At 41.5% G+C, this 22,171-nt stretch overlaps 1 protein-coding gene across 1 annotated transcript in view; it reads right to left on the reverse strand.

Annotated features, from left to right (window-relative positions):
* Nucleotides 1–22,171, reverse strand: part of LOC309556168 (uncharacterized protein) — a 216,924-nt gene that overhangs the window by 17,300 nt on the left and 177,453 nt on the right. The window contains exons 23-25 of the mRNA XM_082258529.1: nt 18,314–18,421; nt 13,526–13,723; nt 11,007–11,213 (exon numbers count right to left, since the gene is read on the reverse strand). Of these exons, the coding sequence (XP_082114655.1) occupies nt 11,007–11,213; nt 13,526–13,723; nt 18,314–18,421 (513 nt within the window). The remainder of the gene's footprint in view (nt 1–11,006; nt 11,214–13,525; nt 13,724–18,313; nt 18,422–22,171) is intronic.

Genomic DNA, 22,171 nt, shown 5'->3' on the forward strand with positions numbered 1-22,171 from the left:
TCATCAGAAGCAGAGGGGACCCTCGGATTTGCCAGCCTGTCTCCATCACACAGGTTGTATTGGCAGTGTGACATCTAGTGGTCAACACAGATGTAGACACTCTCTTTTTCTTTACTTTGTGGAAACATTTTTGTTTTTATTCTGGACACTATACTCAGCACTTTTTAGGAAAGAACCTCTTACTTTCCTGTTTTTCACTTGGTTCACTATAATTTATATTAATTAAGGAATATATAAGCACTTTATTACATGAAATTATTCTTTGCGATATATTCATTTATACGATGTATATATAATTTTTGCATTATATATTTATATATTCACTATTTGACTATCACCTGCACTATATAAGTTAATATAATTTACAATAAATAATTATCACAATTTGTGCACCTTTATCATTACTACTCATTGCACATTTCCGTTCGCTTACAGTATAGCATTCATACAGTGGGTACGGAAAGTATTCAGACCCCCTTAAATTTTTCACTCTTTGTTATATTGCAGCCATTTGCTAAAATCATTTAAGTTCATTCTTCTTCCTCATGAATGTACACATAGCACCCCATACTGACAGAAAAACACAGAATTGTTGACATTGTTGCAGATTTATTAAAAAAGAAAAACTGAAATATCACATGGTCCTAAGTATTCAGACCCTTTGCTCAGTATTTAGTAGAAGCCCCCTTTTGATCTAATACAGCCAGGAGTCTTTTTGGGAAAGATGCAACAAGTCTTTCACACCTGGATTTGGGGATCCTCTGCCATTCCTCCTTGCAGATCCTCTCCAGTTCTGTCAGGTTGGATGGTAAACGTTGGTGGACAGCCATTTTTAGGTCTCTCCAGAGATGCTCAATTGGGTTTAAGTCAGGGCTCTGGCTGGGCCATTCAAGAACAGTCACGGAGTTGTTGTGAAGCCACTCCTTCGTTATTTTAGCTGTGTGCTTAGGGTCATTGTCTTGTTGGAAGGTAAACCTTCGGCCCAGTCTGAGGTCCAGAGCACTCTGGAGAAGATTTTTGTCCAGGATATCCCTGTACTTGGCCGCATTCATCTTTCCCTCGATTGCAACCAGTCGTCCTGTCCCTGCAGCTGAAAAACACCCCCACAGCATGATGCTGCCACCACCATGCTTCACTGTTGGGACTGTATTGGACAGGTGATGAGCAGTGCCTGGTTTTCTCCACACATACCGTTTAGAATTAAGGCCAAAAAGTTCTATTTTGGTCTCATCAGACCAGAGAATCTTATTTCTCACCATCTTGGAGTCCTTCAGGTGTTTTTTAGCAAACTCCATGCAGGCTTTCATGTGTCTTACACTGAGGAGAGGCTTCCGTCGGGCCACTCTGCCATAAAGCCCCGACTGGTGGAGGGCTGCAGTGATGGTTGACTTTCTACAACTTTCTCCCATCTCCTGACTGCATCTCTGGAGCTCAGCCACAGTGATCTTTGGGTTCTTCTTTACCTCTCTCACCAAGGCTCTTCTCCCCCGATAGCTCAGTTTGGCCGGACGGCCAGCTCTAGGAAGGGTTCTGGTCGTCCCAAACGTCTTCCATTTGAGGATTATGGAGGCCACTGTGCTCTTAGGAACCGAAAGGGCAGCAGAAATCTTTTTGTAACCTTGGCCAGATCTGTGCCTTGCCACAATTCTGTCTCTGAGCTCTTCAGGCAGTTCCTTTGACCTCATGATTCTCATTTGCTCTGACATGCATTGTGATCTGGAAGGTCTTATATAGACAGGTGTGTGGCTTTCCTAATCAAGTCCAATCAGTATAATCAAACACGGCTGGACTCAAATGAAGGTGTAGAACCATCTCAAGGATGATCAGAAGAAATGGAAAGCACCTGAGTTAAATATATGAGTGTCACAGCAAAGGGTCTGAATACTTAGGACCATGTGATATTTCAGTTTTTCTTTTTTAATAAATCTGCAACAATGTCAACAATTCTGTGTTTTTCTGTCAGTATGGGGTGCTATGTGTACATTCATGAGGAAGAAGAATGAACTTAAATGATTTTAAAAAATGGCTGCAATATAACAAAGAGTGAAAAATTTAAGGGGGTCTGAATACTTTCCGTACCCACTGTATATACTGAGCACTTTTTGAGGGTTTGTGGAATACATACCCCTGATTATTTCAGCTACTGGAACTTTGCACTTTATATCACTATTTGAATTTATTTATTTATTTGATCATACCATTGCTGATTTTTTATACATACAGCATTTATACTAGTCATTACCTAAAATTTTATCTCACATTTAACCCTTGTACCCCAGGGGTTGGTTGGTGGCAGCTTACGCCTATTTATTTCTATTTATCTCACATACTCCATAGCGCTGGTCATTTTTTATTTTAACATTATACATGCAACATGGATTCAGCCCTTCTATTCCCTTCTTTATATTTTAAAGTAGATGTGCACCTAATAGCTCAAACTAGTGATCGACTGATATCGTTTTTTTGTTGCCGATACCGGCTGATATTGGCCGATAAAATCTTTTTTTAAATTTTATTTATTTGACAGGTACTCTTGTGGAGGGATATGGGGGTCTAAAAGACCCCAAACCCCTCCTCTGCACTTAAAAGCATTCAAAAATGCCAAGTTTGGTTGTTTTGAATGCTGTCATTTTTTTAAATCTGGCGCCAGACAGTACCCGGAAGTGATGTCACTCATAACATCACTTCCGGGTTTACATGGAGACCCGATCAGAGCCGAATGTGTCTTTGATCGGGTCTTCGGCGGCCCTGCAGGCTGGTTGCCCGGGTCTCCTGGTGGGACGGGAGACCCGGGCGAGCCTCAGAGGGCAGCGGGAGGTAGGGGGACGTCACCTCCTGCTCCTTGTAATGTCATTACAAGACAGCCGACCATTGGCTATGGACGCCAGTACCGGGGTGATGCCTCTAGCTGCAGGCATCACTCCGGTACATGCACTTTCCCGAAATATCGGCAATATCGGTCACCTTGGTGGCTGATTCTGATATTATCCAGGAAAGTGCATATCGGCCCTCAATATATATTGGCTTTGCCAATAATCGGTCGATCTCTAGCTCAAACCATATGTATTTAAATGCTACAGCAAAAGCTAAACAGCATGAAAGCCTACGAAAAGCCAGTAGCTCATACTAAAGAAAAATCTATCAGGTTCACAGGAGCCCAGTTACCATGTGCTTTCTCCTTTTCACATACACGGGCAGTAAAACCGGCTTCTCATAGCAATTACTGAATTATGAGAACCAGCGATTTGCAGACAACTTGCTCCCCCCTTTAGATTGTAAGATCTCATAAGCGGGACCCTCCTGACCCTCTTGTATTGAATTGAATTGTACCCGTACTGTCTCCCTTATTTTGTAAAGTACTGTGCAAACTGATGACACCATATAAATCCTGTATAGTAATAATGATAACAATTTTTAATTTGTAATATTAGGCTGTGATTGGAGCAACTGAAAATTCTGCTGGCGACAACTAAAATCCCAAAGAAAGGCTGGCATAAAATTCAAAACAATAAAGTGTATGTATGTTCTGTCAAACCTTGTTTTTTTTTTTTTTTTTGGATTGAGTGTGGTAAAGGGTTAGAATCCCTTTTGGGTTTTTACTGCTATTTGGGTCTTTTTCCTGCTGACATTTTACCAGACAGGAAGTGAGGGGAACTTTCCAAGACCACCTGTAACTGCTGTCAGCAGTACGGAGAGTGAGGAAAATATCTCTCTAAAGCCCCGTTTACAGTTATGTTACCCTCTGAACATTATCTTGCCTCCTTAAAGTCTGTTTCAACCCCTTAAACCCCACATCAGCATGCCACAACTACATGAATTGCATGCATTTAGTTGAATGGGTCAAATTCGGCAGGCAATACTGCCTTCTAAACCCAAAAATGCTGATCATTTTCGCTACTCAAAGCATTGCAGTTTTGGCATATGTAAACCCCTCTCCACTGCCTTTGCAGGGGGTGCAGTGGGGGGTGGTAAAAACTCAGTTCAGCAGTGCGTTTTCCCAACCCCCAGCCACAAATGTAAATGAGGCCTAACAGAGCCCCAGCTAGTGTCAAAAACCAGACAAGGGAACTGATCATTCTGAACAATACCTACAACAATGAAAAGCTTAAGCCTGTGTATGGGATGCCAAAAATCAGGTACCCCATAAAAAAAAAAAACTAATAAGTATCACATTTCCAGCTCCAGCAGTCCACGGTTATACTCTAGTTCTGTTCATAGAGAGAGTAAAACTCATGACATTTCTATTAAAGCACCAGTAGAAGGCAGCATTGAGTTAAAAGTCTGAAAGAGTGTATATTTTAATGGAACACTGCTAATATAGCAGGAGGAACCAAAAAGACGGACCCTTTGTTTCTGGTGGGAACAGAATAGCAGTTGCTATTCTGTCTATTAGACTGAAGGTCATGCTTTATGTCATTGAAGGTAAGAGGGCTATAAAAAGGATGAGATTGATTTCATTTACATCCCTGTGATCAGTAAAGGCTGCTGTCGCTACTGTGTGATTAAATAACACATTGCACAAATGTTAATGGATCACACTGACGCGTCACATGGCGTCAGCGTAACGGGAATGTGATTATCATAGTGTTATGTTTTTTTATATCATATTAGATTATTTATATCATATTAGATTGTATTATTAGCCCACGGTGGTGCAGAATGAGTAATAACATATCAGCACATGTTCAATTGTTTGTTATTTTCTAGAGGACGTTTTTCCTGTATATGAGAATATTATTATTATGTATACCCCTCACATTTTTGTAAATATTTTATTATATCTTTTCATGTGACAACACTGAAGAAATGACACTTTGCTACAATGTAAAGTAGTGAGTGTACAGCTTGTATAACAGTGTAAATCTGCTGTCCCCTCAAAATAAATCAACACACAGCCATTAATGTCTAAACCGCTGGTAACAAAAGTGAGAACACCCCTAAGTTAAATCATCCAAATGGGCCCAAAGTGTCAATATTTTGTGTGGCCACCATTTTTTTCCAGCACTGCCTTAACCCTCTTGGGCATGGAGTTCACCAGAGCTTCACAGTTTGCCACTGAAGTTCTCTTCCACTCCTCCATGATGACATCACGGAGCTGGTGTATGTTAAAGACCTTGCGCTCCTCCACTTTTCGTTTGAGGACGCCCCACAGATGCTCAATAGGGTTTAGGTCTAGAGACATGCTTGGGCAGTCCATCACCTTTTCCCTCAGCTTCTTTAGCAAGGCAGTGGTCGTCTTGGAGGTGTGTTTGGGGTCGTTATCATGTTGGAATACTGCCTTGCGGCCCAGTCTCTGAAGGGAGGGGATCATGCTCTGCTTCAGCATTCACACGTTCTCTCAATGAACTGTAGCTCCCCAGTGCCGGCAGCACTCATGCAGCTCCAGACCATGACACTCCCCCCCACCATACTTGATTGTAGGCAAGACACACTTGTCTTTGTACTCCTCCCCTGGTTGCCACCACACACACTTGACACCATCTGAACCAAATAAGTTTATCTTCGTCTTATCAGACCACAGGACATGGTTCCAGTAATTCACGTCCTTAGTCTGCTTAGTCTGTCGGGCTTTCTTGTGCATCATCTTTAAAAGAGGCTTCCTTCCGGGACGACAGCCATGCAGACCAATTTGATGCAGTGTGCGGCGTATGGTCTGAGCACTGACAGGCTGCCCCCCAACCCTTCAACCTCTGCAGCAATGCTGGCAGCACTCATACGTCTATTTCTTAAAGGCAACCTCTGGATAGGACGCTGAGCACGTGCACTCAACTTCTTTGGTGGACCATGGCGAGGCCTGTTCTGAGTGGAACCTGTCCTGTTAAACCACTGTATGGTCTTGGCCACCATGCTGCCGCTCAGTTTCAGGGTCTTGGCAATCTTCTTATAGCCTAGGCCATCTTTATGAAGAGCAACAATTCTTTTTTTCAGATCCTCGGAGAGTTCTTTGCTATGAGGTGCCATGTTGAACTTCCAGTGACCAGTATAAGAGAGTGAGAGCGATAACACCAAATTTTACAGACCTGCTCCCCATTCACACCTGAGACCTTAGAAAAGAAAGAAAGGAGGCGCAAACACCTAGTGCATTACCCTTGGACACCTTTAAAACGTTTTATTAAAATGCCAAAAACATACTCACAGACATGAAGAGCAAAAATCGCATTGAATGAGTCTACCACATGTGGAGGTATTCATCCCTGTAATTGGACCTCTGACGCATTTCGGGAGACAGGCTTCCTTCCCTGAGCTCTGAGGAAGGGAGCCTGTCTCCCGAAACGCGTCAGTGGTCCAATTACAGGGATGAATACCTCCACATGTGGTAGACTCATTCAATGCGATTTTTGCTCTTCATGTCTGTATGTTTTTTGGCGTTTTAATAAAAACGTTTTAAAGGTGTCCAAGGGTAATGCACTAGGTGTTTGCGCCTCCTTTCTTTCTTTCCTATGCACTTCTGATTGGGTGATTTAGTTGTTTGGAATATCGAGGACACCTGAGACCTTTTAACACTAACGAATCACATGACACCGGGGAGGTAAAATGGCTAAATGGGCCCAATTTGGACTTTTTTTTTACTTAAGGGTGTACTCACTTTTGTTTCCAGCGGTTAAGACATTAATGGCTGTGTGTTGAGTAATTTTGAGGGGACAGCAAATTTACACTGTTATACAAGCTGTACACTCACTACTTTACATTGTAGAAACGTGTCATTTCTTCAGTGTTGTCACATGAAAATGTGAGGGGTGTACTCACTTTTGTGAGATACTGTATGTGTGTGTATTATTATGTAGGAACAGAATAACAGTTGCTATATCTATTAGACTGAAGGTCATGCTTTATGTCATTGCAGAAACTTTTCAATAAAAACACTTCTGGTTTCACCGGACCCGCTCCCTTCGCACATTGGAATTATTGACCATACTTTCAGCATATGTGCAACACCTGGCAGTCGCTCTTTGATGTGACTACTTCCAGAAACTGTAATACTTACACTCATATGTAAAACATATACAGAGGGTAAAATAAGCATTGAACACATTACAATCTTTCTAGGTAGATACATTTCTCAAGGTGCTATTGACATAAAATTTTGACCACATTTTGGTAACGACCCGTGCAATCCATACATACAAAGAAACCAAAACAAATAAGTTCAGAAATGAGTTATGTGTAATATAATGGAATGTCACAGGGAAAAAGTATCGAACACAATAACTGAAATGTATTTAATACTTGGTACTGACAGCTTTAACCTTCCTATCAGTATTCCCGTGTGTGGCTCGGGGTTAAATTTCGGTGCCATAAGCGGTAACCCCGAGCCACACTCGGGGTACCGCCAGAAGCATCGCTGGATCCTGGTAGAGGGGTTACTTACCTTTTCCCCGGGATCCATCGATGTATGTGGGCGGTGTGCAGCGGCGGATCTTCCTCCCGATGCTCTCTGTGCCCCGGCTTCCGTCTCCTGCGACATGACAGGGGGGTGGAACCGGCGGCAAATTCAAAAGTAAAACACACCAAACACACTGATACAATGCAAAATAAAATAAATTCACATTAGATTGCCCCCCAGTGCCCTTTCCTGCAGCTTTACTGTACTTTTTATGTATATATATATATATATATATATATATATATATATATATATATATATATATATATATATATATATATATGTGTGTATGTGTATATGTATATATATATATATATATATATATATATATATATATATTATATGTATACATATATATATTGTGACAGGAAGTCAGGTAAATCTGGGAATGTAGTCACAGGCAGGAGATACATTTCCACCTGATTTAGAAAGTTCACTAATTACTATAGGGTGTTGGCTGCAGAGAGAGCCAGCAGGAAGTTGAAAACCATTCAGCTGTTCAGAATGAGGAGATCAAGGCCTCTATAATTTGTCCAGAGAAAATCTATTGAGTGCTGCATCCTGACGCCGTGTGGGTAGAGGACAGTCCTGTGTGCCCCCTGAAAGCTGTGTAAGCATGGGGAAGACCTCCTGAAGCGATGTGCGCTCAGGAGGGTAAAAACGAGTGAAGACGTCTCAAAGGTGAGAAGACGAAGTGTTTCTGTGTGAAAGAAAACAAAGGGACATGTTCAATGGACAATGTTTATATGTGAAAAGAAAACAAATGGACATTTGAGTGTCTGCTGTAGGATCAGCCAAGTCTGCCCAACAGTAGGTTGGGGACAGACTCCTTAGGTAGGTTCCTGTGTGTGAGAAGGTAGACGCCCACAGCGGCCAGGATTTATTTTGTGTTTTATTTTATTTTGATGTTTTTGCTGCATGCACTTGTTTGAAGAAATTGGAAGAATAAACCATAAACTATTGTTTTCAACCACTCCTCGGCTATCTCCCTGTGTGCCGACCCCCCCCAGAGGGGTCACCCATACGCCTACCACCGAGCTAATCCCTCACAATATATATATGTATAAAATATATGTTATCGTATTTACATACATACTTTAACTTATTTATAGTCATTTATTATATTATAATTTATGATTTTGTGATGTTTTTATGTTATAAAGAAGAACGCACAGTAAAAAAAAACATATGTAAATAGTTGGTTTGGGCTGCTCATTCTTAAGAATTACATGCAAAATAATGGTACCACTTTCATCACCTAAAATCGGAAAGAATCATACCGCCAGGGGGGTTAAGAAACCTCCTGTATGGAGAAACTAGTTGCATGCATTGCTCAGGTGTGATTTTGGCCCCTTCTTCCGCACAGCATTCAACCGTCTTCAAATCTTGAAGGCCTCTTCTAGAAACTCTGATCTTTAGTTCTTTCTATAGATTTTCTATTGGATTCAAGTCGGGTGATTTGGCTGGGTCATTCTAGCAGCTTCATTTTCTTTCTTTGAACCCAATTGGGCATTTCATTGGCTTTGTGTTTGGGATCATTGTCTTACAGAAATGTCCACCCTTTCATCTTCATCATCCTGGTAGATAGTAGCAGATCAAGCAATGTATTGATACATTTTTCCATTCATCCTTCCTTCAACGATTTAGAGTTTACCAGTACCATATGCTGAATAATAGTCCCACACCATGATGGCTTCCAAACTTCACTGTTGGTATGGAGGTGTTTTTGGTGTGATGTGCCATTTGACCTCAAAACATGGTGTGTATTTTGGCATCCAAAACTCCAGCTCTATTTTGGTTTCATCTGACCAGACTGTATTCTCCCAGTATTTCACAGCCTTGTCTAAATGTTGTGCAGCAAACTTTAAAGCGGTTGTATACCCCACTTGGTGATTTTTACCTACAGGTAAGCCTATATTAAATCTTACCTGTAGGTAAAATGAATATCTCCTGAACCTGCACGGTTTAGGAGATATTCACCCTGCATCCAGCTGCTGACATCAGCAGCGCATGCGCTCTGAAGGTCTGGCATATCATTCCGGAGCTTCAGAGCTCCTTGCCGGGAAGGGAGGGCTCCCGCTTGCATGTGCGGGAGTGACGCCATCGCAGCTCTGACCATTTAAAGCGCCGGAGCCTGCGAACCCGGAAAGACGCAGAGGGAACATGTCAGCTCCCTCAGTGGTGACCGGGTGCCGCTGCCGGGGCTTCGTTCTAAGGTAAGTATTTCATAATGTGCTAGTATGTGATGCATACTAGCACAATATGCTATTGTCTTGCAGGGGTTTTTTTTTTTATGTTTTTTTTTTTTCAGCGGTTTACTACCACTTTAAACGAGCTTTAACCTCCCTGGCGGTATGATTATGTCAGGAATTATATACCAAAAGCGGTACAATTTTTTTCATGGAAATTTGGCGTTATGTATTATAGTCCTACAATTCTTAGTAATTACTGACTTAAACCTGACCAAAACAAGACTCTAATAGACATCCCAGATGTGATAAATTTGAAACACAAACGCATGAATTATAATCTAATCAATAATATAATTTTATTATATAATATATATATTATATAATAAAATTATATTATTGATTAGATTATAATTCATGCGTTATATAATATATATATATATATATATGCATGTATATATATATATATATATATATGTATGTATGTATATATATATATATGTGTATATACATATATAGGTGTGTGTATGTGTGTGTATATATATATATATATATAATATAAATGTGTTTGTGTTTTGTGCAATGTTTGAATTTCCCTCCCTAGTTCATTGCTGCTGCAGGGAACGGAACTAGGAAGTCATCACACCGACGGAGGACGGACGAGCGGCAGGGATCTCAGACGGCTGGCGATCACAGCAATGGGAGATCATCGCTGGATCGCCAGGAGAAGGTAAGAGACCGCTGCGCGCTCTGCACATCTACCCCGAGCGTGACTCGGGGATACCGATCCTAGACTAAAAAATCCACCCCGAGTCACGCTCGGGATTACCGCCAGGGAGGTTAACATGCTTTTTCTTCAGCAATGGAGTCTTGCATGGTGACTGTGCATACTAGCCATGGCGTTTGAGTTCATTATTTATTGTTTTCCTTAAAAACAATTGTACCTTTTAATTCCAGGTTTTTCTGAAGCTCTCCAAAAGTGGTCCTTGGAACATTCAGAAGCTTAGAAATCCTTTCAATAACCAATGCCAGAGAGAGTTCTTACCCATCATGAGATGTTTCTTGTGTGACGCCTTTGTAATGAGACATCTTTTTATAGGCCATCGGTTGAGACTGAACCAGCTGATATTAATTTGCACTGGCAAGGGGCAGAATTACTTTCTAGTTACTGATAGATTTCAGCTGGTGTCTTGGCTTTCCATGCCTTTTTGCACCTCCCTTTTTTCATGTATTCAGTACTTTTTCCTTATGTCATTTCATTTTATTACACATAACTTAATTTCTGAACATATTTGTTTTGGTTTCTTTGTATGTATGGGTTGCATGGGTTGTTACCGACATATGGTGAAAATGTAATCCTAGACTAAACAAGCATTAAATAATTGTATCCTGAATAGGAAGAAAGGAAGGGCATCAAGAATAGGATGACTTACCTTTCTGTCCTCTGTTAGTTTGAGGGTGTTGTGGTTTTTCCTCAGTAAAAAGCTCACTACCTCCTGGTGGTTGTCATCAGCAGCGTACTGAATGGCGGTCTTTCCATCGTTACATTCCAAGGTTGGGTTGGCACCACATTCCACCAGGTAACGCACAGTGTCGAGATAACCAGACTTTGCAGCAAAATGGAGCGGACACCACCCATTCTACATACATAAAAATAATTGCAAACAGTCAACCACAAGGGATATGAGCCTGCTATTGCCTTTGGCAGACAAGTTCTTCAATTACTTTTTTGGCACATGTTGAATACCCAATGTCATTCAACCCAATTTTTGTATGCCTGGGGCATCATGGACACCACCTGTAAATGCGTCACCTACCAGTCTGGGCTCACTGTAGAGAACTACTGTCACATGGCAGCATGGCTGGAATGGCCATTACCAAAATACCAGATGAGGAAGACACCTGGAATGTACAGTAGGTCTGTATTGGAAGAATTAACTTTAACCAACAAGCCGTTTAATTCCATTGCCACAGTTATCTGCTTGCTTACCTCAGTCCTTCATTAGTTTGGTTAATCTTACTTATTTCCAGAGTACTCCAACCCTAAAGTTCTAAGACATGTTGCTGATGGGCAGTAGTTGATGGCAAATAGGACCAGCCACTGCTGACATTTCAGTTCTTAGACCTTAGCCTGTATATCTAGTAATAGTTGGTCACCTTCAACTGGACTTGTAATGTTGAAGACATTTCGTAACTAATCCAAACCATATCCTCAGTTCTAATTATGGTCAGGAAAATACCACAGCACAGGAAGCACCGACACCTTAATCCAATTACCATGAAATGTTTAGCTTTTGATTAGATAAATGAGATCCTTCACAGACATTGATGGCGGTTATGGTATATCTGGTATATCTGGTTACATAAGAACCTTCACAGAGATCTTAGCCTTGTCTATCATCTTAATCTTTCCTCGCCCAGATTCCCCCTCCTGCTGTTTGACGGTTGTTGAGGGCTAGATGGAGTAACACCACAAGGACTTCAGTTTTATGGCCTGAGCTCAGTATTTTGAAAATGCATCTGCGTTGTTGCTGTACATAAGAAGGGAGGTTGAAGCAGGAATAGAAGTTTGGCCCTGGAGTTCAGATTTCAAATATAGGGGTATTGGGGAGCTTTTGATTAAGGGGCAAAAAGTTCTGGAGTTGGGCAGAAGCAAAATGAAAGAAAGGAGAGCTTCGTCGAAGAGTTTGTCAAGTAAAAGATACAAAGATTCTGTGCAGAAAAGGAGAATGCCCCTATGCCCTAAGATGACAATGAACGCGTATCGTCCAATGAGGGACTTCACCAGTGGGGGTCAAAGTCCCTCATTGGACGATACCGGTACGGGAGGTGGAGCCGCTCGTTACCCCGCCGCCATCCTCTGATCAGCTGTACACGGAAGCTGAGATCCTTGCAGCGGCACTGTGTCTCCCTTCACCAGAGGCGCGGTGTTACTGGAGAGAGCTGTTATGCTTATATCTGCTTTTATCCATGTAAGTGCGGTCCTGTCTTTTATGCCTTAATAAATAGTTTAAAACGGAGAGCACTTAGATCGGTCTTCTTTATTACATGTTGTGGTTATCGGTGAGCGGATTTAGTCCGGATATGACCAGCTGACCAGTTTCCTGTTTCAAGCCGTGGGTGTAAGAAATCTGCTTAAATTTTTGTATTTAAAGCGGAGTTCCGGCCAGAAAATCATGCCTTTACATTTTATGGCATCTGCTTCCTTATCCTTCCATGGGCCAGAATTGGATATTCCCAGCGTTTTTTTTTTGTACTTACCATTTTACAGAGGATAATATACTCACCTTTACATCCACTTCCTCCTTCCTCGGCAGCGGCCCACGCCGTCACATCCTGTCCCGCAATGCGTCCTGGGAGCTCTTACTTGTAGCTCCCAGGATGCAATGGGCAGTGACGTAGGCGGCCGGCCACTCCTTTCATCGCGTTATTTGCAAACAGGAAATAACGCGATGATAGGCATCCCTATACTATGCCGATCGCATAGTACTGGGCATGCACGAGATTTCACGCTGGATTCATTGGCCTCCGCCCACTACAACCAGGAAGCAGGGCAGACATTTCCCCACAGCGGACTCGGCGAACCAGCACAAAGATGGCGGCGCTCTGCAGAAATTTTATAAAGTAAGATTTTATGCTTGGAAAACTATTATTCCACTGTATAAAACAGGATTAGCGGATATATAGAGGTCGGAGGGTCACTGTCTGGGGGACATAAAAAAAAAAGATTCTGTGGCCGGAACTCCGCTTTAAGGTGAGCGCAGTGTAATCACAGGTGGAGGGGATCTGTTTGTTTCCATTTTTCCTGCACCATATGGACTGCTTTGGGACTCCTGGCTTTTAATATGGACTATCCCCTCATTAAATTAAATGTTTATTCCGCTGCACTATATATATTATTATACAAATCTGTCAATCGACTTTACTTAAAAAAAAAAAAAAACATTATTACCTTGTCAGTCACATTGATGTCAGCTCCTTGTCCAATCAGAGTTCTCAGCATCTCATTGTGGCCATTAGCCGCCGCCAAGTGAAGACATGAGCATCCGCGGCTGTCTATCATGTTCAGCTGAGATGTTGATTTACTCAGAAGCAGCCCAACAACTGCCGCGTGACCGTTCTGAGCAGCAAGATGGATAGGTGTAGATCCCTTGAGGTGGGGGGGGGGGGGGGAGGTGAGCAAAAAGAAAAATAATCTTTATGATATATATCATATATTTATGTAGTAGTTTACACCCCTGAAAGCGTCCTAAAGTGACCCTGTCAGGAATATTGAATAGCCGAAAAAAAGGCTTCCTGAAGAAGACCTTCACAAATACTTCTCTCACCTCGCTGATCTGTTCAAAAGCAACCCCCACCCAAAGTCTTCTTCTGAAGCTGACACTTCCAGGACTGTCTATCTCCTGGTCCTCCAATGCACTCAGTGGTTCCTCCCGCAGACTTCCATATCTCTACTGGGTCCTTTAGTGACATTGAGATTGGTTGGAGGAACCAATGAGAATACCTGGGAACCAGAAGACTGACACTTCTGAAGTTTTGCATTACAAATAATTTTAGGGGATGATTCCTCTTGAACTAAGTGAAGTTTGGAAACTTGTTTATTGCCCTTGCTTTGCAGCACTGGGGCTCTTGCTGCAAATCCTGGCCAGGACATTATCTGGATGGAGTTTGCATGTTCTCCCTGTGCTTGTGTGAGTTTCCTACAGGTACTGCGATTTACTCCAACACTCCATGGAAATGCCGATAGGCATGTGTTAGTATGGTATTATATTAAATAGGTGCAAGATGGCTTCTTAATCTCCTATGTGCCCCAGCATCAATTTGATATGCACTCTAAAGGCCCGTACACACGTGCAGATTGTCGGCCGAAAAGCTTCGGCCGACGAACGATCGGCCGATTTTCGGCTTGTTAGTATGATGCTTCCGACAGCCGACAGCGCACTTTCGGACGAAAAGAATCTGTTGTGCAAGCATAAAAATTTTTGTATGCCGACACCAGAACGGCCGATTGTTCGCAAGTCAATACAGAATTCGGCCGACAGACAGCAGATTTGCAAGACTGGGCATGCTCAGAAAAGAAAAAAGACAGGGAAAGTTAACCATCACATGACATCACTTCTGCAGTCGGCTGTAGTCGGCGGACAAAATTCTTGTGCAGTCTTTTGCACTTTTCAACAGACACGACAGCCCGCCGATCGTTCGGCCAACGATCGGTACGTGTGTACGGGGCTTAAGTCCACATGGTGAAAGGTGCTACTGAATATAAATTAAACTCCCAATATACATTCCCTTAGTTAGTTAAGTTGAAAAAGTCAATTAAGCTTAACCACTAAAGCTGGATACACACTAAACAACTTTTATTGTTTGATTTCCTTTAGATTTACTATATAATAATGTAATATGTAAATTGATGATGTTTTAAAATCTTGTTTCTGTGTGCATATAGTAATTACAGAAACAACCAGGTGGCAGCCATCTTTGCTCATTACATTCACAGGTTCTGCTTCCTTCTTAGTAGTAGTAAAAATGACTGCGCTTCATTTCTCCTTTCTGTCTTAAAGCGTAACTCCACTTTTGTTGAGAAAAAAACATTCCCCTCTGGGTGATCTCTGTACATTGCAGGGATTTTAACAAACTTTGTTGCAGATTCCTACCTTTTGTTATTCTGAAGAAATCATTGTTTGTTCCTCTGTGCTGAGTGGGTCTAATGGGAGTGGTTTCATAATTATCTATCAGCTGTGGCAGCTGCAGAGCACTAATGAGGAAATCTGCTGGGCCTGCATCCCTTTAGACGTGTTCCTATTGGGAGTATCTCACCAAAAATGATATTTTTGTTGCAGGGGATGCCAGAAATCTGACTTGTATCTTAGTGCAGACTTCTGGGAAAATTGGTGAGCCAATCACACAAGCAGGAAATGATGTTTCTGGGGGTGTGGTCAGTATACATTCTGTGTACAGAACAGCTCCAGGCGGCCATATTGCATTTTCAGAAAATTAAAACAACTGCAGATTGAAAAGTAAAGGGAATTTTTAATAATATTCAATTATCATATGATTTGTGTCACAATTGTATAAGCTATATTGTTTTTTCTTTATTTGCTATTGTTTTTCCCCCACGAAAGAGAAGTTACCATTTAATGTAAGTCCATGTCCAAATATCAAGGCCCCGTTCACATTGAGCGATTTGGGATCGTAGGCAGAATTACTAGCAATTCCAAATCGCAATGCAATTCATTTTTAATGGCACCTAAACACGGTGAGGTTTTGCTGTGATTGTCACGCATTGAGTCACTGCAGACCGCATTGAGCAAAGCTTGTCACCGAAAAGAAGCTTCTGCTCCTTTTTGGGTAACAAGCTTTGCATGATGCAGTTTGCCACGCACCGCATTTAGGTGACATTAAAGGGTAACTCCACTTTTGTGGGGGAAAAAAAATAGCAAATAAAGAAAAAACAATATAGCGTATACAATTGCGATACAAATCATATTGTAAGTGAAGGTTATTAAAAATGACCTTTCCTTTTCAATCTGCAGCTGTTGTAATTTTCTGAAATTGCAATGCAATATGGCCGCCTGGAGCTTTTCTGTACACAGAATGTATACTGACCACACCCCCAGAAACATAATTTCCTGCTTGTGTGATTGGCTCACCAATTTTCCTAGAAGTCTGCACTAAGATACAAGTCAGATTTCTGGCATCCCCTGCAACAAAAATGTCATTTTTGGTGAGATATTCCCAATAGGAACACGTCTAAAGGGATGCAGGCCCAGCAGATTTCCTCATTAGAGCCCTGCAGCTGCCACAGCTGATAGATAATTATGAAACCACTCCCATTTGACCCACTCAGCACAGAGGAACAAACAATGATTTCTTCAGAATAACAAAAGGTAGGAATCTGCAACAAAGTTTGTTATAGCCCTTGTAATGTAAAGAGATCACCCAGAGGGGAATGTTTTTTTCTCAACAGAAGTGGAGTTACATGTTAAAAATAAGGGTAATCAGTGAGGCGCTGCTACTAATTAGCACACAGTCAAAATACACCGGGTTATCAAGCACAAAGGAGGGAGAGGCGCCATTTTTCTTTGATAATACTACAATTTAAAAATAAATGGCACCGAAATATGCATGGTGCATTTTGCCACTATTGCAGTGGGATCGTGGCGATTCTGCCCGTGATCCCAACGGGGCATAAATTAGTTTCAAAGTCCCAAACTACAAAGTTTCACTTTTTAAAGAGCTTTGCAGAGTGGGTGTGGTCATGCCCAAATATGGAAATAAGAGCTAAAGCTGGCCATACACCAGTAAAAATGTGTGCAAACGTTCGTATTGAAATTCTGAAAAATTGTTCGTCAGAGCGTTCGATGATGCCATCATTGAGTCAACCTTTTCGAAAGTCCTTAAAATTTCATCTAGGCCTGCTACTTGAATGGAATCCCAGACCAAGTAATAAGGTTTCTTACAATATGTACAAGTTTTCACAGTTAGAATTTCATTCTTTCAAAAAAAAAAATCCATCCTGATCCAAATTTTCTTATCACTATAATAAAAAAACAAAAAACAAAAAAAAAACATTGATTTGACCCCAATAAATGAAAAATTATTCAGAACTTAAAAAAACGATCTAATAAACTTCTTCTGGTGTATGGCCAGCTTAACCACTTGCCGACTGCTCACAGTATATTTACTGCGGCAGTCAGGCCCTCACAGGCAGAGCGACGTAGGTCTACGTCGCTAGCCTGTGAGGCTCTGGGGAGCGAGCGCGCGCCGCCGGAGGCGCGCTCCCGCGCGGTCACAGACCCCCCCCCGCGCGTGTGACCGTCGGACCCGATGTCCACCGGTCACTCGCCGATCGTCGGGGGAGAGGGAGAAAGTCAGGCGGCTAGTGTAAACAAGCCGCCTGTCATTCTCCCCTGTGTAGAAACACTGATCACACGGTTCTACTATGTAGGACCGTTGATCATTGTTCCTACACTTCAAGCCACAGCCAATCACAGTAAGAATCACGCCCCTAGGGACACACACAGCCCCTCCCTCTCAAATAAAGTTAACCCCTTCACTCACAGTGTATTTTTACAGTAACAGTGCATATGTATAGCACTGATTACTGTAGAAATGTCACTGGTAACCCCAAAAGTGTCAAAAATGTCAGTCAAGGGTCCGATCTGTCCGTCACAATGTCGCAGTACCGCAAAAAAAAACGCAGATCGCCGCCATTACGCGTTAAAAAAACAACAAAAATGACAAAAATCTTTCCCTTTGTTAGTAAACGCGATAACTTTTGCGCAAACCAATCAAAATACGCTTTTTGCGATTTTTTTTTTTTTACCAAACATATGTAGCATATAACAAATTGGCCGAAAATGTTAAAAAATTTTGATTTTTACATTTTTTTTGGGGGGAATTTCATATAAAAAAAGTGAAAAATATTATTATTTTTGCAAAATTGACGCTCTTTTTTTGTTTATAGCGCATGATCAAAAAATCGCACAGGTGATCAAATACCACCAAAAGAAAGCTCTATTTGTGGGGAAAAAAGGACGTCAAATTAGTTTAGGTACAGCGTCGCACGACCGCGCAATTGTCCGTTAAAGTCACGCAGTGCCGAATCGCAAAATACCCCCTGGTCTTTTAGCAGCAAAATCCTCCGGTGGTAAAGTGGTTAAAGATGATAATATTTGTTTTCTTAAATGTGCTTAAATTAGTAAAGACAATTTACATCTTAAGTTTTAAGTGTGGTTACCTGCCGACTGGTCGCAGCATCAACCTGAATTCCTGGGCAGTTTAGGAAAAGCCGTACTAGACTTTCATGGCCGGACTGGGATGCCATGTGCAATGGAGTATATCCAGACTGCAGCAGAGAATAACAGAAATCATTCCTCATATTGGTTAGAAATAAAAAAAAAAATGTAACCACTTCAGCTCTCCTACCTGTTCACCCCTATAGACCTAAGTAATTTTTACATTATAGCTTTGGACCTGTTGATTCATCAATGCCTTAACCACTTAAGGACCGGGCCTGTTTCTGAGATTTGTTGTTTACTAGGTAAAATCAGTATTTTTTTGCTTGAAAATTATTTAGAACCCCCGAACATTTTATAATTTTTTTTTTTTAGCAGAGACCCTAGGAGAATAAAATGGAGATCGTTGCAATACTTTATTTTGGAAAAAAACACTTTTTTAAAATTAAAAAGTAAGAAAACAGTAAAGTTAGCCCTATTGTTTTCTATAATATGAAAGGTGATGTTACGCCGAGTAAATAGATACCCAACATGATGCTACAAAATTGCGCACGCTCGCGGAACGGTGACAAATATTGGTATTTAAAAATGTCCATAGGCAACGCTTTAAAAATCTCTACAGGTTACAAGTTTAGAGTTGCAGAGGAGGTATGGGGCTGGAATTATTGCTCTCACTCTAACGATCGTGGCAATGCCTCACATGTGTGGGCGCGACTTGCGTACGCGTTCGCTTCTGTGCGTGAGCTGGGAGGGACAAGGCGCTTTCATTTTTTTTTTTTCCTATTTATTTCACCTTTTATTTTTTATTTTTACACTGTCCCTTTAAAAAAAAATGTGTTATCACTTTTATTACTATTACAAGGAATGTAACATACCTTGTAATAGAAATAAGCAGGACAGGTCCTCTTTAATGTGAGGTCTGGGGTCAAAAAAACCTCAAATCTCAAATGGGCCCTTTGAGGCCGTTGGGAGAAAGCAACGTATGATGTCATTCCGGTGTTCCGTGAAAAAACCCTACCCGTGAAAATTCCGTACCCTCATCACTTGCTGTGCACCTACGTCATTGAACAGCTGAGCAGCTTAACACTGCGCATGCTCACAGCTCCGGAGGGTTGCACCTACGTCATTGAACAGCTGATCAGCTTACCATTGCGCATGCTTACAGCTCTGGAGGGTAGGGAATTTTCGGTAGTGTTTTTTAACGTTACACCGCATCAGCTGTTGCCGCCGGTACATTAAATCATCTCCGCTGCCACCCCTCTGACTTCCCTGATCTCGGCTCCAAAATGTAAAAGCGACGGCGGGTCTATGAAAATATAAATCACGGACCCGAGATCAGGGAAGTCAGAGGGGTGGCAGCGGAGATGATTTAATGTACCGGCGGCAACAGCTGATGCGGTGTAACGTTACAAAACACTACCCCGTGAAAGTCCCCTACCCTCCGGAGCTGTGAGCATGCGCTGTGTGAAGCTGCTCAGCTGTTCCATGACGTATGTGCACAGGAAGTGACGTGGGTAGAGAATTTTCACGAGGTAGGGTTTTTTAAGGTTACACCGGTCCTCTAAGGCCATAATAGAGTGGAGTGGGGGCCATCTTGCCCTCACTCAACTTCCTGCCTAGGACTCCATTGGACCGAACCTGACAGCTCCAGTAAGTGGAGAAAACGACCAGGAAGCTGCTGGAGGGGGGCACCTCTCCAGCCGCCCATAAAAGTGATCCAGCAGTGACTATGCTGCTGGGACCACTTTTATGTGAAAGAGGACGACCTGCCCAGTAAAAAAATACCAGGGTTATGGCAGCTATCTACTGCCATAATACCGGTATTTAACATCAAAGTAGCGACATAAAACTGCGGCGGTCGATCTGTAAGTGGTTAAACAGGTAATACATACTTTCAGGACAAACAAATCTCTCTTTAGGTGATATTGTTTGCTTGCTTTTTTTATGTAATCCATAGTCAAAAAAGAGAACTAAAAAAACAAAAGAAAAAAAAATGTTTTTCCTACTTTGATCAGTGTTAAATTATCTATCACATAAACATTTTTTTTTAATGCATAAATAAATCTTTCATAGCAGAACTAATTCATAAAACTTGATGGTCTTCCCATCTTACCCATTAGATTTTAAATAAAACATTATTTTCACAAGTTTTACAACAGTCTTTCCTTTTAATATATTTTTTTAGGTTTTTGGGTTTGTTTCCACCGCCCAACTTTGTGTGAAAATATTCCCAATATGAATGGTTGCGCAGTCGAGGAATCTGAATGCTATCCATAATGTCTGTATTCTTGTAGGTAGGTGGCTCTATGTATGTCTGGGGTCTCCTAAATGAAGGGTCTATCATTTTTTATCATAGGTGTATTTTAAATGATAGAGAGAGAATATCAGCCAAAAATTCAGAAAAAACACATAACACAAATGTTATTAATTAAGTTTCAGTTCAGTGAGTAAAATACATATTTGATCCCGTATCCCGTAAGATACGTATTTGATTAATTAATTTGAAACATGACTTAGTACTTGGTGGAGAAACCCTTGTTGGCAAACACAGAGGTCAGACGTTTCTTGTAGTTGGTTACCCGGTTTGCCATCCACGACCCATCTTCAGTGTTCTGGCTGAGGGAAGAAGATTCTCATCCAAGTTTTATACAGTACATGGCCCGTCCATTGGCCCCACTAATGCGGCAAAGTCAGCCTGTACCTTTAGCAGAGAAAAAGCCCCAAAGCATTATATTTCCAGCTTAGTGCTTGACTGTAGGGATGGTGTTCTTAGAGTCATAGTCAGCATTTTTCTTCCCCCAAACATTGGTGAGTCAAGTTAATGCAAAAGAGTTCAATTTTGGTCTCATCTGACCACAGCACTTTCTCCCAATCCTTCTCTGAATCATTTAGATGTTCATTGGCATGACTGTACATGTGTATATACTGCTTACCAGATACAGCAGTATAATTTGCCTTGAACGAAGATTCACCAAACCAGATGGAAAACCTTATGGAAGGATCTCTCACCAGGATATCTGACCCAAGCGTATGGATTGATGGATGTTCAGGTAAAAATTTAAATAAAAAACATAGCGTGATACTGTATAAAGATGAATTCACAAAAATACACCATGTGTGTGTCGAAGAAGAAGTGCTGATATACACCACCACCCTCACAGGCTGCTTACCAAAAGTAAAAGTAAATAAGACAGACAGATCAATCACCATCTAATTCCGTTCATGCAATAGCAGCAGTAGTAGGTGTCCCTGCTTACCAGATACAAGTAAGTTGAACACATATAAAGATATGGATGTTCTCCCGGGATTTGTAAAATTCTATGTAGATTCCTAGTCATCCAACGATGTGGTGATCTCGGAAATCATCAAACATGTGCAAGAAAAATATACACATAGCGTAATACTGTCACTGGAATCAACACACCCAAGTGAAATGAATATTATGCGTGAATGAAGCCGCCACCGCACTCACAATCTCTTTACCAGAGTCACAATCCAGTGTTATTCAACCGCATTCCAACTCAGATGGTCACATGAAAATAATGAAGAGCCCCATAGTGTAAAACCATTTAATATACTGGATTTTAAAAGAATTGCACTTTCAGGAAATAAACGAATGAAACAGCGCTGAATCGAAGCCGCCGGCCGGACAGCTTCAAATGCCCGCACAAGCGTCTCACAGAGGTGACGTCAGCACGCCGCGTAAGTGCAATTCTTTTAAAATCCAGTATATTAAATGGTTTTACACTATGGGGCTCTTCATTATTTTCATGTGACCATCTGAGTTGGAATGCGGTTGAATAACACTGGATTGTGACTGGACTGCCTATATGAGAGCGATAGGAGCATTTCTATTGGGA

The sequence above is a fragment of the Pelophylax lessonae genome (assembly GCF_965119305.1).
Source record: "Pelophylax lessonae genome assembly, chromosome: 5".
Taxonomy (NCBI): Eukaryota; Metazoa; Chordata; class Amphibia; order Anura; family Ranidae; genus Pelophylax; species Pelophylax lessonae.